Below are 17,397 nucleotides of genomic sequence, written 5' to 3'. Positions count from 1 at the left end.
ACAAACCCCACGTCCATCTCTCCAACTTACTACCACTCCCCCCTCTCCCCACCAGCCGTGCAACCCCCTTCCCCCTTCGCTCCTCCCATCGACGCAAACAACTTCATTGGCGGTTTCCACTATGGTCACTTACAGTTTTCCTGTTACTTCTCTAACACATCCTCTCAATTCTGTCGCTGCTCTCCTGACCATTTAAAAAAAGGCAAACACACCTAGCCAACTTTGGAAATAATCTTAGAGAACAGGACCGCTAAATTGGGAAGAAATTGAGAATGCTGCTATTCTAAAATCTTAAATTCATCAGCGTTTTTCCATCCCTTATCGCGTACATTTCACCTGGCACGTTGTCTCCTCTCAAACTTTTTCGCTCCCCTCCTAGCCATTCGTGGGATGGTGTTTCTACAAAGACAGGCTGTCAGCCTGAATTTTCAACACAGTAATTTCGTCCTGTTTTTGAATTATCAAACTAAAAAATGTTTAGTCTAAGAGGTCTGCAACCTCACTTTTAACACTATTGTTTCGTTTCTGTCTTATCTTTTATTTCATTTTCGTCTTAGATTTAGCACATTTTTTGGATTAAATTAGGTTTTATATTAACCCTGCTGTCTCAGCGAGTTATTTATTGCTCCATCTAGTGATGTCAATATTGTATAATGTTATTATTTTTATTTCCGTCTGTCTCTTTTGTTTTTCATTTGTTCCTTCATTATGTTTTTAGCAGATTTTTAGCTTGTACTATGTAGATTATATTAACCCTCCTTATTTCATTGAAAATGGCTCAATCAAGACGAAACATGTTTGAATTTTATTGCTCCATCTAATGATGAAATTATGTTTTGTATTGGATTAGGAGGATACATTTAATTTTTCCTTCGTGAAGTGAAAACCGTCAATACGGGATGATTCTAATATATTATAATATAACAATACCCCTTTTTGATCCCAAAACACAGTTGCCATGACTTTACAAGCAGACTGTGTTTGATCGAATTTTCGCAGCTTTGGTGAAGAGGGATACTGCCACTGGCGTGATTGTTGCTTGGTCTCAGGTGTAAAGTGGAACGCCCAGGTTTTGTCACCCGTGACAATTGAGCCCAAAAAGTTGTCCTGTTCAGCTGCAAAGCGTCGAAGAAATGCGCGGGAAAAATCAACTCGTTGCCGCATGTGGTCTTCAGTCAGCATGTGTGGCATCCATCTTCATCTTCAACTTTTCTGTTAAAATTCCGTGAGCGGCGCTTCAGGAAACCTCAGGAACCAAAATGCAGAGATCATCCGGGGTGATCCGCTGATCTTCACGCACGATTTGCTCAGCCTTCATGACTGTCTCCCGCTCTTTTGTTCGTCGTGAATTTCAGTCCGACCGGCTGCAAACTCTCTACGGTACACCACTTACGAACATTTTTTGACGTCCACGCGCGACTCACACTTCCGTCAATTGGCGATGGATTGCAATCGGTTCAGTACCTTTTGCGTTCAAAAACCGATTAACTGCGCGCATTTCGCACTTGGTGGTAACATCCAACGGGAGCTCCATTCTCAACGGCTGCCAAGCCAAGACTGAGTGCCTCAGTGCGGCGTGCATGCGATTATATGCGAGCGCGTGAAACACTCTTCACAGTATTGTGACCAATCGCCACATCAACAGAGTTCTGTATTAAAAAAAAAAAGGAGACCTTATTTTTGGGATTACCCTTGTTTTTAATGTTTTTTTTTTTTTTTTTTTTTTTTTTTTTTTTTTGCTAGTGGCTTTACATTGCACTGACACAGATATGTCTTATGGCGGCGATGGGATAGGAAAGGCCTAGGAGTTGGAAGGAAGCAGCTGTGGCCTTAAGGTACAGCCCCAGCATTTGCCTGGCGTGAAAATGGGAAAGCACGAAAAACCATCTTCAGGGCTGCCGACAGTGGGATTTGAACGCACTATCTCACGGGAGCAAGCTCACAACTCGCCTGGTATATTTAATGTCTGTGGTGTTAACACTCTTGGCCAGGCTTGTGGAGCAGGACCACCATATGCTTGCGCCACTTACTCAGAGACCCAGGGTTAATTCCCAGCCAATTCATGGGTTTTAATTCTGGACTGATAATTGGAACAGGGACCAATCATTCAGCCTCGTAAGATCACTGTCGGATATAAGAGGCAGAGGACTTAGTTGCGAAATCAAGAAATACAGCTGCAGATGTCATCAGGTTGATCATGTGACACTCCAATATCAGCAGGCCTTGCAGCTGGGCAGCAATTAGCAATTGTCTTGGCAGATCAAGGATGTGATGGACAGTCTGACACGGGGTCTCAAGATTTTTTGAGACTAGCACAGGCACTGTTTCTCGAGAGATCTCAAGAGGGCTGTGCCCGCATTGTGTAGTGAGCAGCGTGTCGTAGGCCTACAGGTAGTCATAAAAGAAAGAAAAGTTCCACCTGATCAATACTTATTTATTATCACATGTATGCTAGAATATCACATGTATAATAGGACCGGTTTTGACCTCTTACAAGGTCATCCTCAGCTGCATTAGAATCTTATGTTTGCCTTTTTGTATTATGCCTCATTCTTAAAAGCTTTATGACATACTCTGAAATTTAACAACATTATATTGATTACACTTTTGCTAAGAGTTCTAATGTTACAACATAGACAAAATTATAACATGTTAAATAATCTAATTACATAATATAATGATCCAATGTACACATATAATTATAATAAAATAGTTCATCTTTTTCTAATGCGTAATGAGTGTGTAGGAATAGTTTACCATAGGCGTTTGCCTATTCAGTTAAAATAAGCTCCATTTTTATAAATGTTTAGTCATATATGAGGCGAGCTTTGTTGATATTTGTGAAGTGATTAATGTTATAGCAGTAAAATACGCTAACCAAATGGAATTATATGTTGATAGTTCAATAAAACATATTATATATCTACATTAAAATATTAGCAAACATGGTTAAACGTGCTTGAATGCATTTTTTAAAAGTCTAAAACAGCTGATAACAATAAATCTTGCGTTGTTTTGCAGTACGTATTACATTGAAATAATGTGAAATTTGCCCATTATACAAACATATAAACACATTAAAATATTAAACATTGTTCCCCCTGTGGGTGGGGGCGGTAGAATAACACCCACGGTATCCCCTGCCTGTCGTAAGAGGTGACTAAAAGGGGCCCCATGGGCTCTGAACTTTGGAGCATGGGCTGGCGACCACGGGGCCCTTACCTGAGTCCTGGTATTGCTTCCACTTACCTGTGCCGGGCTCCTCACTTTCATCTATCCTATCTGACCTCTCTTGGTCAACTTTTGTTCTTTTCTGACCCCTACGCTATTAGGTTTGCGAGGGCTAGGGAGTCTTTCATTTTCATGCCCTTCATGGCCCTTGTCTTCCTAAGCTGATATCTTCATTTTTCGAAGTGTCGGATCCCTTCCATTTTTTTCCACTCCACAAATTCATCATTCATCAATCCATATTTCATTAATCATCCTTCCAGATCACATCTGGAATGGTAAACCCTGACTACGGTCAGAAACATTGATCATTGATCAGATAATCAGCCAAATATGATTAGTCTTCTCACGAATAAATCCACCGGTTTGGACAAACAAAATCAGCAGGTCCAAACATAGACACCACTCGGATACGGTGGGGTGTCACGTAGAAGATCAAGGCGAGTCGGAGCTCCTGGAAGCCCAACAGATGACATGCAGACACATCATGTTAAGAAAAGACTGAAATTCAATAAACCAGGACAATTTTCATTTTTTGCAACATTAAATATCAATTCAATTATGAAAGTTGGCAAGTTAAAACATTTAACAGATGTATTGGACCAGCGTAAGATAGTAATAACAGCTCTTCAAGAATTGCGCAATACAGATCAGGACCTATTAGAATCAGGAGGATATCGCCTTTACAAAGGTCCTCCAGGGAAAAGAGTGATGAAGAATATTCCTCAATTTGGAGTAGGATTCTTGGTCCATACCAGCATGTTAGATTCAATTGAAGCTTTTTCTTCGACCTCCCCAAGAATGGCACTCCTAATAGTTAAAGTAGAGAATAAAACATACACATTGATAAATGTCTATGCCCCAACGAATGACAAAAATAACAAAGAAAAGGAAGAAACAGAAAAATTTTGGGAAGAATTGGACCAGCTGATATCAGGTATCTCTGATACACATATTAAAATTTTACTTGGCGACTTTAATGCTAAAATAGGAAAAGAAAAACGATTTCGTACAGTAGTGGGTAAATGGCCAGCACATAAATTTACAAATAAAAATGGTCAAAGATTAATTGATCTTTGTATAGATCATGGATTAATTTTGATATCTACAAGGTTTAAGAAAAGACCACACAAACTAATGACTTTGAAATGCCATAATATTAAATTGGGGGAGTTCCAGATTGACCATGTGGCCATGGACAAGAATTATCACAAAGAAATTTTTAATGTGAAAGTACTCCGTGGGGTAGACATAGATTCAGATCACTATATTTCCAAGATTAAAATAAACGCCAAAACAGAACAAAATATCCAAATCCAATAGGAGGAAGAAGTATGACCCTAGTTATTTAATTAATAATACACTGTATTTTTAAAGGTCTAAAACTCCTCTAAGCTACAATTTGGGGACGGTAATCGAAAAATTAAAAACCATAGCTGAAGAAATTGCTCCTTTTAAAAAACGAAAGAAACATGCTTGGTGGAATGTGACACAGCAATTCAAATAATTTTTTTTTTTTCTTTTGCTAGTTGCTTCACGTCGCACCGACACAGATAGGTCTTATGGCGACGATGGGACAGGGAAGTGCTAGGAGTGGGAAGGAAGCGCCCGTAGCCTTGACAGCCCCAGCATTTGCTTGGTGTGAAAATGGGAAACCACGGAAAACCATTTTCAGGCCTGCCGACGGTGGGGTTCGAACCCACTATCTCCCGAATACTGGATACTGGCCGCAATTAAGCGACTGCAGCTATCGAGCTTGGTCGATTCAAAACAGGCACAAAAGCATGGTTGAATGATCAACAAAAGAGAACAGAAAAGTCCTATGAAGAACTAAATAATGCTAGAAAACAAACAGCCAAAGAAATCAGAAGGGTTAAGAGAAATTATCACAAAGAATCATTAAATGCCATAGATGAAGCATTCATACAACAAGGGATTTTTATAAAACGTTTGGACATTACCAATCAAACTATAATCCACCAACACTTATGATGAGAAATACAAATGGTAAACTGGCACATAGTAACCAAGAGAATGCAGAAATTTTAGCTCAATACTTTCAAGTTACTTAATAGCGAAGAACCAACACAATACCTAGAGTATGACCTTCATTCAAAAAATAAAACACCATTAGAAAAGGTTATACCACCAGATTACAATGAAGTGTTGAAAGCCATCGATTCACTTAAAAATAACAAAGCTTCAGGGGAGAATCAACTAACTGCAGAAATATGGAAGAATGCTAATACACAAACCATTCAGAATTTACCTAAATACCTCATAGACATTTGGAATACTGAAAAAAATGCCCAAAGAGTGGAATATGGCGATAATACACCCTTTACATAAAAAAGGTGATAGATCAGATTCCAACAATTATCAGGGGATATCATTGCTGGATATCACTTACAAAATTTTTTCAAAGTTATTATACATGAGAATTCAAGAACAACTTGACTGTGAACTTGGAGAATACCAAGGAGGCTTTCATCCAGGGAGAAGTTGCCCAGATCAAATTATCAGTTTAAAGTGGATTATGAAGCATCATGGGGTTAGAAACAAAGTTAAGTTATCACTTTTAAATTGATTTTAAAAAGGCGTATGATAGTATCCATTGTGAGTCATTATTGAATATCCTAAAAGAATTTGGTTTACATCCAAAACTTATTTGCCTTATTGGAATTATCCTTAAGAACACTAAATCTAAAGTCAGATTTAGAAATGAACTCTCAAAGCCATTTGACATTAATACTGGACTTCAGCAGGGAGATGGACTCTCACCATTATTGTTTAATTGTGTGTTGGAAAAAAATCATGTGGGAATGGAATAAGATGTGTCAACCTAACATCAAGATTGGCAGAAAAATAAGACTCAATTGTTTAGCATTCGCTGATGATCTTGCACTACTTGCTAATGATATGGAAGAAGCTAAATTGCAAATAGAAGAACTTGATAACATAGCAAGAAAAGTTGGATTGCAAATTTCATACGAAAAAAACAGAAATAATGCCAACCTTCCCTGTTACAGCACCAACCATTATCTTAGCCAATACTAAACAAATTAAAATTGTGAATAAGTTTAAATATCTTGGTGAAATTATAACTTGGAACACCAATGAAAAATCATCAATAGAAAGCAGAACATTAAAGTTAAAAAAAGCACAACGAATTACATGGCCAACGTACAAGAAAAAAATCTCTTTCAATAAATGCTAAACTTCAACATTACTGTTCCGTCATTAAACCTGAAGCGACTTATGCTTGTGAAATACTATTTAAATTGAACACCAAAGCAACAACTGATACACTGCAAAAGGTTGACAGAAAGATACTCAGAACAATCATTAATAAAAAACATCAGGTGGATGGACAATGGAGATTATTGCCTAATGCAGTAGTTTATAGGGAAAGTGAATCTGTAATAGATACGATGAGAAAAAGAAGAATTGCCTTTTTCTGTCATCTTTCTAGATTAAATGATAATAGGAGAATAAAATAACTATTTAATTACTTTTGGAAAAATAAAACAAAAAAATAATTGGTTTAACCTTTTAAGTGCTGATTTACCAGTTGACTGTTTGGTATCTCAGTGCTGAGTTTTTTCATTCGTATATAAAAAAATTGTAGAAGCCTCAATTTTTAACTTATCAATGGGGTGATTAGCTTAAAATGTTTACAAATGTTGGTTGTTTATAAATCTAAATACAAATGGAAAATCCTACACTTATGTGCCCATGCGTGCATTATCTTTATACAAAGTAAAGAGCCCAAAATAATATTTCCTAAAATTTGCAGGCAACTAATACATGTAAATTCTTAGAAGTATATAAGTTGATATTTTAAAATACTTTCCAAACCTGGAATGTTGTGATAGTTAAATGTTTTCTACTGGTTGTTTGTGATGCCGATTTGTTCAACTATCTGCCCCAACTCCACTGCCACAAAAGTTCCTAAAAAATCAATGATTTTTGGGTTGTGATCAAACACTACTTGGCCCTCAGGGCCTGTCACAGTTACCTGAAACTCTGGTGAAGAAAAGTAATCCATCCGTCACGAAATTAGCATAAAATAGATTTTGTACACACCATGTTTTTCTTCTTTCATTTATAAGGAGGCTCCGTTTCTCTCTCACATACAATATTTTCGGCACTCTATTACTCTCACTTTCAAAATCGCTTAACAATTCCTTAAAATGATTATCTCCATCATCACTTTCCGCTGTGGTTAATAACGGAAAGATTCTGTGATCCGAAATAACATCACTGCAAGAGCAACTAAACTGTTGTTCCGCCATGTTTGTTTACATCACAGATGAACTCCACAGACGTCTACAAAAAGCTCTGCAAGTTACTTCCCGAAGCTATAATCTCTGATCAGTTAATTCTACATAATGCCCAACAGATGGCAGAACATGTCAGAGATCAAATTCGCACTGAAAAGTGAACCGGGAATCTCAAAAAAATTAAAATTCTCGCGCACCGTCTATAGACAGGCGTAGCACTGGTGGACCGGCCGCGTCAGCCTGTCTAAAGGCGGGTGTAGCACTCATCGGGTTAAAGAAGTTCAGAATGATTTAGAAGAGCTGAATATTACAATGAAGCAAATTGAAAATAGAGAAGAAAAAAGGATTCTCAAGAACAAATAAGATTGTCATTAAAAACAGTACAACACAAACAATATGTCCCGTCAGGTCAGCCAGAATGAAGAGGTTTTGGGAAAGGAAGATGATGCAAGCTAAATCATCAGTTAATTCTTTGTTAACATAAATGTACTTGGGTTTGATTTAAGTGCTCCAATGTGGGCGTAAACTATGTAAATAAATAAATTAAACATTGTAAAAACATATCTTACAATGTTTAATATTTTAATGTGTTGATATGTTTGTATAATGGGCAAATTTAACATTATTTCAATGTAATACGTACTGCAAAACAATGCAAGATTTGTTATCAGCTGTTTTAGACTTTCAAAAAATACATTCAAGCACGTTTAACCATGTTTGCTAATATTTTAATGTAGATATATATGTTTTATTGAACTATCAACATATAATTCCATTTGGTTAGCGTATTTTACTGCTAATTTACTGCTATAACATTAATCACTTCACAATATCAACAAAGATCGCCTCATACATGACTAAACATTTATAAGAATGGAGCTTATTTTAACTGAATAGGCAAACGCCTATGGTAAACTATTCCTACACACTCATTACGCATTAGAAAAAGACGAACTCATTTTATTATAATTATATGTGTACATTGGGTCATTATATTATGTAATAAGATTATTTAACATGTTATAATTTTAACTATGTTGTAACATTAGAACTCTTAGCAAAAGTGTAATAAACATAATGTTGTTAAATTTCAGAGTATGTCATAAAGCTTTTAAGAATGAGGCATAATACAAAAAGGCAAACACAAGATTCTAATGCAGCTGAGGATGACCTTGTAAGAGGTCAAAACCGGTCCTATTATACATGCGATATTCTATCATACATGTGATAATAAGTATTGATCAGGTGGAACTTGTCTTTCTTTTATGACATTTGGTGGCTATCAATACGGAACAAAACTGAAATTTATAAATCAGGCCTACAGGTAGACCGAGCTGAATGCTGTTTTGCAGAATATGCAAATAGCCAACAATGGGCCTTCCTCATTCTGTAAATGTGTCAACAAGCGATTAGGGCATTCATTTCTTTCATTTCTACCATGGTCTATTTTGACACAGTATAACATAATAATTGTATATAGCGGTAAGTACACAAACAAATGAGTAGGCTACGTACAGAAACTTGACCCTTATTGGGTCATCTTCAGCCTTAAATTATAAATGGAAAAGTACACTGAATGTAATTTGAACACACCAACACCTAATATAACACTATTGACATGTTTTGAAGCATCACAAGCCAGAGGATCATGGGACCTTTTGTAATAAATAATAAAAAAATAAATAAATGAATGAATGAATGTTGTGGTTACACGTGAGTCCATTAAAATTGTTGCCTCTTGCACATATGTCCAACACTTTTGTGTCACCTTTTCTTTTAAGATAACTGTAGTCGTAATATAAAACAGTACATTATACATATCTCGTAATTAATGGGAGGTCACACAGATCGCAGCACAAGTGAATCGGTCTCAAGCATTGCGCTTAACTACCCTATCGAAAGAATTGAAGCAAACTCGGGCATTTTAGATTACACGTTCCACTCATGCAAAATGGTGATTGCATATGCAGCAAGGCACATCTTGCCCCGTCTTGAATAATCCACACCTCTAGTATCCAGTTAGGTGTACATCCTACATACAGTTATTCATAAATTATGCAGGGTTATTCAGCTAAGATCTCCACCTCAAATCGTGAACAGTTTAAGATACTGATATTTTGTTTTCATTTTCGTTAATGGTAATAAGGGGTTCATAGTTGAACATGCAGTATTCTTCTATGCTTTTGATAAAATTTACCGGCACATGTTTCCATATGAACGTTATTTCAAGCAATAACTGCGTATGATATACTATCAAGCTTATACTTGTTACTGGGATGTCGTACAGGGGAATCGGTCTCAATATTGTCGCCAAAGTCTTGAGCGAGAGCATTGCCCATCACTACGTCAATGCCCTTAATGGGCAAGATGCAAATTCTGACTCAAGTTTATCATGTCCTGAGTCTGCTATAAGTTTGAGCAATTTATTGGTCATGTATTTAATAAATGAATATGAAACCCTTTGTCTCAGATTTAGATTAGCAACCTCTGCATGTTTCAAAAATTCATAACAAAGAGGAAACATGTAATCACAAGCTGCGGCATACAACTAACACCACCACCACCAGTTAGTTTCTTCTTTCAAATAAGCCCTCCACTTAGAACTAATCACCGAGTCCTCTTTTCTTTTTTTAAAATTGTACCTCAGTAACTGAAGTAGCTCCTGCTTGTAAAGAAGATGGTTTTAATAAACTTGACCAGCTGTAAGTGATGGTAGTATTCCCACAGCTACTTAATAGAAAACTGCCGTAAGTCAAATTTTCCACGTATGACCTAAAATTTACGAGCTATTAAAATAGGTTCATAATGCAATATGTCATTAGAATGCAGAATATCAGAGGACCATGGAATACAAGTATCAATATCCTAAAATAGCATTTACTATTTTTTTTCCTCTACTGATTCAATCCTTTGACAGCTTCCCCTGAAAAATGATTTTTAACTTGTGACAGTCCTTTTCCAGGGTACCCTGGCTTTCTCACCGTGAATGTATAATCAATATTCTGGAGCAGTGTTAGGTACTAGCCCTAACATTTTAAGTTCACAAGTCAGTATGAAACAGTGAATTCTTTTGTTCTTGATCCCATGAAAAAGTTTCTTTTATTTTCTTCAGAATGTTCTTCCCAGTTTACTCATCATCATGTGTTGCGCCCACAGGCAATTTCTACAATAAAATGCTCCAGTTGTACATGTGTTATGAAGTAAATTTAATGATCTTTTAACAGACTTGCAGACAAAAACCATGTATGTTGGTCCATGTGTGGCATCTGAGTGAATAACATGGCCTGTGGCCAACTGCACATTGCATTGTCGTCATATTTATTTTTGCAATTTTTTTTTCATTTGGAAAATGAAGAAGTGATAATTTTGCTCTTAACTGTAACAGTGTAATAATATCACAATATCCATACACATTAGAGAGAACCCGTACCTGCTGGCAAGTCTGCACACATTGTTTCATAAAAACAGTGTATTAAACAATTAAAACATCACTTGAGTACGTGCTTTATTCTGATCATACTTTATTAATTGCTAGTCAGTTCAAAAACTGAGAATAATGCACATCATAAGAAGGCTAGAGAACCATATACAATGGAGTATGTTATAATAATTACATGATCTTTTGTGTGGCATTACCCAGCACAAAAATGTATTGAATCTGGTGACTTACTATTATAGGGATTCAGCACCAATTCTGGAAGAAGGCAGTTGTAACAGGCTAAACGAGTCGAGTTAATGATACCAAAACATAAAACCTTGCTCATTAGGGCAAATATACCTTGGACGGTATATTAAAATAATGCTTGGCTGCTACCACATTACTCAGAAAATCAAAAATGATTCAGTAACATTTTGAAGCAGTTATTCAAAACGAAGATGTACTAGATCAGATTATCTGCACCAATGGTACCCAAAATATGATTCTGTTTTAACACAGAAAATCAATCTATTTGGAAACCTTTTCCTAGTTTATCAAGGAATTCATTTCAGGTAAGTTTTACAAAACTTATCAACAAATCTTTGAGAGTAATGTTTGCAATGAACCAAAGCGTAGCTTATGAAATGTCTGAAAGTGGTAATTGTTTGATCTTTCAACATTCAAAAATTCCTACTGCTTCACACATACCTCAAAACAACATTACAATCTATATATTCCACCTCAAGAAAATTATCACAGACATGTTGGTGGGCAAGTTGAGGGTCTAGGTGACATGAATTCTCGATGTGGTCTGAAACTTCTGACAATTACTGTAAATGAGTTAGGAAAACAAGAGTGGAGTTCAGCAATAAACTGTTTTCAGTTTGCTCATTTCAGTTATTTCTAGGGGTTTGCTAGATGGACCCTGGCTCATTTTGAGTTTTAGCCTGGAATTTAAGGCTCAGATGCCTTTCCAGATGGCCTGTGATTTCTCAAGAGAAAATTCCATTTTCAAATCCACTGATTTTTGAATTTCGACTGTTGGGACGGAAGGCCACTGTGCTAATCACACCCTCTAATCATGTCTAACAAGTAACAAGTTTCAGTGGAGGTGTGCTTACAAGTCAGGTCTGAAATCATATGGTTTAACCTGCATATTGGATTCTCCAGGTCTTCTTCCAGATGCACAATATTAGTAGTATATGATGAGTGTTCTACACAGGAAAAATATTTAATTATAATATTTCTTTATGCATGCATAATATTACACCAATCCCATTCCCTATTAATTCTTTAATTAAAATGAATATGTTTATTCAGTTTGACAGGAAATACAAGGATCAATGGACTTTAGGGTGAAGATACATCACCAAATATCTCAGTGTGCATTACTGAACTAGTTAACATCCCCTCTTACCTGCAATAAATGTCTGATTCCATATGTGAAAAAGCAATGGGCTACCAACAGTTTGTAATACCTGTTTTAACGTAAGACATAAGTCTTGCTACCCTACAGCACGTTGCATGAAAACTTTTACATCCTGTTAAAGGAACGTCATCACTTTCTAAATTATTTAACAAAACAGATAATGAACACACAAAAAATATGTTAAAAATTTATTAACCACGATTTCCACTGCGAATGATTACGTAGTATTTTAATGAGGTTATGATTCGGTGTACTGCACAAAAACTTGTGTACCAAATGTTCACATATGCACCTGGTTAAACTGGTTTATAGTCAAGTTTTGATTCTAGTTTCTTATTATCAGCAACTTTTCTCACAGCTTTCATAAAGTCTTCTTGAATGACATACTCGCGCTCAGCTCGTATGGCAAATAATCCTGCTTCTGTACAAACATTTCGCAAATCTGCTCCATTAAATCCATCAGATAATTTAACAACAGCTTCATAATCTGAAAGAAAGAAGTGTACATTATTTTGAGAGCCTGCAGAGACAAGTTTCACAAAGTGAAACATCAGATCAAAGATTATGTAAAGGAAAAATGTCATAGCTTCAATATATTCTAATATTTGCTGCAGTTCAATGTAAGTAGAACAAACAAATTAAAACAGAATGCAATAACACAGCTTGTGTCATTTCCATTACTTCTATTACATTACTGGGTTCCCTCCCCCTTCCGTTTTCCACATTTTTACCATGTAATTAATCTCGTAATAGAACCGTATTGAGGACGATACATTAAAATTATAAAATCCTTTTATTAACAACCACCTACTCAATACAACATTTTTACCATCCGTTCATTCCCAATCGGCACCCTGAAAGCCACCGACAATACTACCATTAATGTAGAGTTTGAGGAATGTTCCACCATTCAACACATTGCAACAATTTATTCAATTATAAAAAGACCGGTTTAAACTCCCATGGAGTCATCAGTTCTTGGTGAAAATTAAATTAAGGGGAAACTGATAACAATCACCATAATGAAAAATCCATGCACCTATAGGTGGATGCATGGAAATATACATTACTGAGTTGATAAATATTACCTTGAAATGCAACACACACTTGGCAAGGAGAACTTGGAGCTTAGAAAGTTCCCAGTTCTGGCTCTAACAGTCTTGTGTTCATAGAACATGGACCACTGGAATTACATGTTCTGGATTGGAATATATACAAAACACAATAAGGACACTTATAATGGTGTGGAAAACTTGGCTCTCTAAGAGCATTCTTGGATTTGACAGTCCTGTTTCTGTCTGAAAAAGATTGGATGAAATACACAATGAAGCAAAATGTATAAATACATAGATCTAGTCTAAACTGTTGCGCGTTCATGTACGCGGAACACTGGGAACACTTGTATTGTTTGATCACACACTCATTCAAATGAAAACACTTATAACCATATGAAATATTGGCGTTACAAGAACGTTTATGGGTTTGACTGTCCTGCTTCCCCTGACTAAACTAGTGAAATACATATACATTGAATGTTAAAGATAAACTACTTGGTATTTAAAGTTCTGGTTTTTGGTTTCAAAAATTGACATGTGTTCGTGGCACACAGAATCGAACTGCTGGTCTTGCTTCTGTCTACTGGAAACTAATGCATTAACGCAGTTGAAGTGAACTGATTGAAAGTTCATACACCAATGCGAAACACTTGGCACTTTAATATTATTGGATCTGAGTAAAATATCATTGTATGTTTACACAACTTGGCATAGACTTGTCGAACGGTCTTGTAACAATCAACCAGAATATGTGAACCTTTAAAAAAAAAAAAAACACCCCAACCACACATCACATGAAACGTTTGGTGAACAGCTGTAGGTACACACTGGTCTGACATGTTTAGTATTTAAGAGAGATCTTGGGTCTATATTAAAATTGTTACCGTGTGTTAGTGGAACATGGAACTTTGTCGGTCCTGAATCAAGATACTTGCTGGTTTTAGTTTACATGAGCTTGCAGTGTTTTATGATAGATGGAATGAACTTAGTAGAATTAAGCTGGTTGAAGAGCTGGGGGAACATCCTTCAATATGGAATACTTGCTATTGTAGTTGTAACTGTCGTCGCTATTGTTGTTGTAGTATGGTGATGGTATGGCCTTGGCGTATGGAAACGTGCATTGAAGGTGTCTGAGGAAAAAGAGAAAGACAGAATGAGAAACTGTTTTGTGTGTGTGTGTGTGTTTGAGTTAAAATGAAATGTTGTTTTTATTAATTTACTCACTCTGTATCCGCTCGTGCTGACCAGCCATTTGAAGAGTGGGTTGCGAATCTGTTCAACGGTGCTTGTGTGTGTGCGCGCGCGCGTGGTGCTATTGTTGGTTGGGAGAGGGGGGGGGGGGAGGTGTGGCTTGCTTTGGATTGATTGAGGTGTGGAAGAGGTGCGTGAGAGGGGGGGGGGGGGGGTGAGTGCTTTGTTGTCGAGCCATTCTGTTTACATAAGTCTTGATGATGAGGGGATGAATGGCCTCGTAAAGAATGTTTGGTTATTCGGTGGATTCATTCAGATTATGATTAAAATTAACTTGTTGGCCTAATGATATGTAAAATATTTCTTTGATATTGAGTAGGGATCCCTATTCCATGGTTTCAATAATTTGCATGTCTTTATCTATGTCGGAGAATTTATGATTGGATTCATGCATTTATTTATTTATTCACGAAGCACAAGATACAGCTACACTGAGCAAATTTCACTTGCACTGTCAACAGACTATTTAACAAACATAAACTTTCATAATAAAATATAACAAACATAACAAAATATAACAAGATCAGGTACACAGCCTACTAATAACAACTGTCCGAATCGAAAACCATGAGAAAGTTCATGTTCATAGCCAAGTCGTCGTGGGTCAAGATTGCGGTATAATCCCTTCACATCAACTTAGGGGAGACCCTACTGAGTTTTTCAGTAAAAAATGGTCCAGGAACTGAAAATGAGATTTTTTCCATCATGTGATATTTCATTCCTTGCCGCACATTGTGATGTAATTTTTTTGCTTGTACGGCCATTTTAAAATGCTCTGTGGGATCTTTAAAATGACACGTGCACTTCAGTTTGAATAGACTGAGAGGGGGGGATAACACAAACTGATCAACTAAACAAAATATACAACAAAAACTTCTCTTAGCAAAACACAACAATCTAACATCAAAATATAAACAAACCACATGTTATCCGGCACGGAAGTAATCAAAGGAACAGCCACTTGTTACCATAGAAACACATTATTTCACACTGCAGATAAAGTGGCATAGCTCAAAGATTCTTTTGTGTTTCAACTTGATTCTTGTGCATGATGTTTAGAAATGGCCTAGTGCTGCCATCTGTTATCTTATTTCAGAAATATCTTCAGATAGGAACACGTAAAGTCAAGAGCAGTACTTTATCTGAGATTTCAGTTCCAGGTAAATCTACTTTTGAGTGTCTTACATTCATTATTCACCGTAGAAACTGCAATTTATTGTGTTTTTTATAATTTACACAAAAACTTGTGAAATAATGTGTTTCTATGGTAACAAGTGGCTGTTCCTTTGATTACTTCCGTGCCGGATAACATGTGGTTTGTTTATATTTTGATGTTAGATTGTTGTGTTTTGCTAAGAGAAGTTTTTGTTGTATATTTTGTTTAGTTGATCAGTTTGTGTTCTGTTTTTTAAAAAAATATAATGCATTCAGTGTCTAGTCTGTCGCTTAAACCTAAACTTCATAAGAGTAAGAAATCAAGAAGTGCAGTTTGCAATGTAAATAAACGTTGGGGTATGGTTAACTTCATAGGTGCAAGCTCTTTTGAATCTGAGGTTAATCCTGGTCCTTCATGTTGCAATGCATATTTAGAGGTTGAAAGTGAGCCTTCAACTCTTGTTTCTTCGAGTGTCAGAAAGCTTAACTTCTTTAATGATGTAAATAGTGTTAGATCTAGTGTGGTTATTGATGACAATGTAATCATTCGTTGTGGTGCATTGCAAAACTTGATTTCCAACCTTCAGTGTAATGAGTGTAGCAGCAAATCTTTGTGTGTGTGTTTATGAGGGAGAGATTTGGTTTTAGCAGCAAGGTGGCGGTTAAATGTGAAAATTGGGGTTTTTTCAATTCAGCGGGATACAGTAGTCCATATGCTAATGAGAAATCTCAGAGGCCTTCATATGAAATCAAAAAGAGGATGGTTGATGCTTTCATCAGTATTGGGGCTGGAATGCAGCTATAAATAAATTTTGTTCTGCTGTAAATGCTGTGGGGGAGTTCAATTTGGGTTCCCTAGCCTGTCAAAAGGTCAAAATGGCAGATGATGGCAGACAATTGAGTGAAACCACTTATAAAGTGGGTCATGAACATGACAGAGACAGGAAGCGGAAAAGTGCCATGAATAGTAAAGAAGACAAAAAAACAAAAACAAAAACTGTTAGTAAGAAGCAGAAGCTGTCAAAAGCAGTTGCTGAAGAGAGAAAAAGGGCTAAGGAAGGAGAAACATATGGTGCTGGGAAGTTCTGATGAAGGCATTATTACTTGACAATTGTTTATTTATAAAACTAGCTTTTTCTCAGAACTAACAATTTCAGATGTTTAAAACGTTCCTTGCACACCAGGTTTTGCATGATTACCTTCAAACTTTTTCACACACTCTACATTATAAGATTCATGGAACTTGGAATCCGTATTAAAATGTAATAATAATTTTCAGAGATATTGGGTGTGAAATACAAAATTTTCATAAGTTTTTACATGGTTATGAGGTGTAGCAAGAAAAATGGAAATAATTGGATAACCAATGGATTGTTTTTGAAATGAATACCAATTATTATTAAAATATGTGTTGTGATTATTGTAAGAAGGTTTCAAGAAAAGATTTCAAAAAATGTTGTGCATGGGACATTCTGAAAATGATGTACTTTTTTTCAAAAAATTGTTATAAATTGAAAAATATCCATTCAAATTCATTCAAATTTTATAATTAGATTAAATTTACTTATCTCAATGTAC

At 36.2% G+C, this 17,397-nt stretch overlaps 1 protein-coding gene across 1 annotated transcript in view; it reads right to left on the bottom strand.

Moving 5' to 3' along the window:
* Positions 1-12,533: 12,533 nt before the first annotated feature.
* Positions 12,534-17,397, bottom strand: part of Rpt4 (Regulatory particle triple-A ATPase 4) — a 139,795-nt gene continuing 134,931 nt past the window's right edge. The window contains exon 9 of the mRNA XM_067151740.2: positions 12,534-12,845. Coding sequence (XP_067007841.1) covers positions 12,655-12,845 — 191 coding nt within the window. The 3' untranslated portion in view covers positions 12,534-12,654. The remainder of the gene's footprint in view (positions 12,846-17,397) is intronic.

Source organism: Anabrus simplex, chromosome 7 (genome assembly GCF_040414725.1).
Source record: "Anabrus simplex isolate iqAnaSimp1 chromosome 7, ASM4041472v1, whole genome shotgun sequence".
Classification (NCBI taxonomy): domain Eukaryota; kingdom Metazoa; phylum Arthropoda; class Insecta; order Orthoptera; family Tettigoniidae; genus Anabrus; species Anabrus simplex.
The sequence above is the reverse complement of the archived record's forward strand: the minus strand, read 5'-3'. Positions and strand labels throughout refer to the sequence as shown.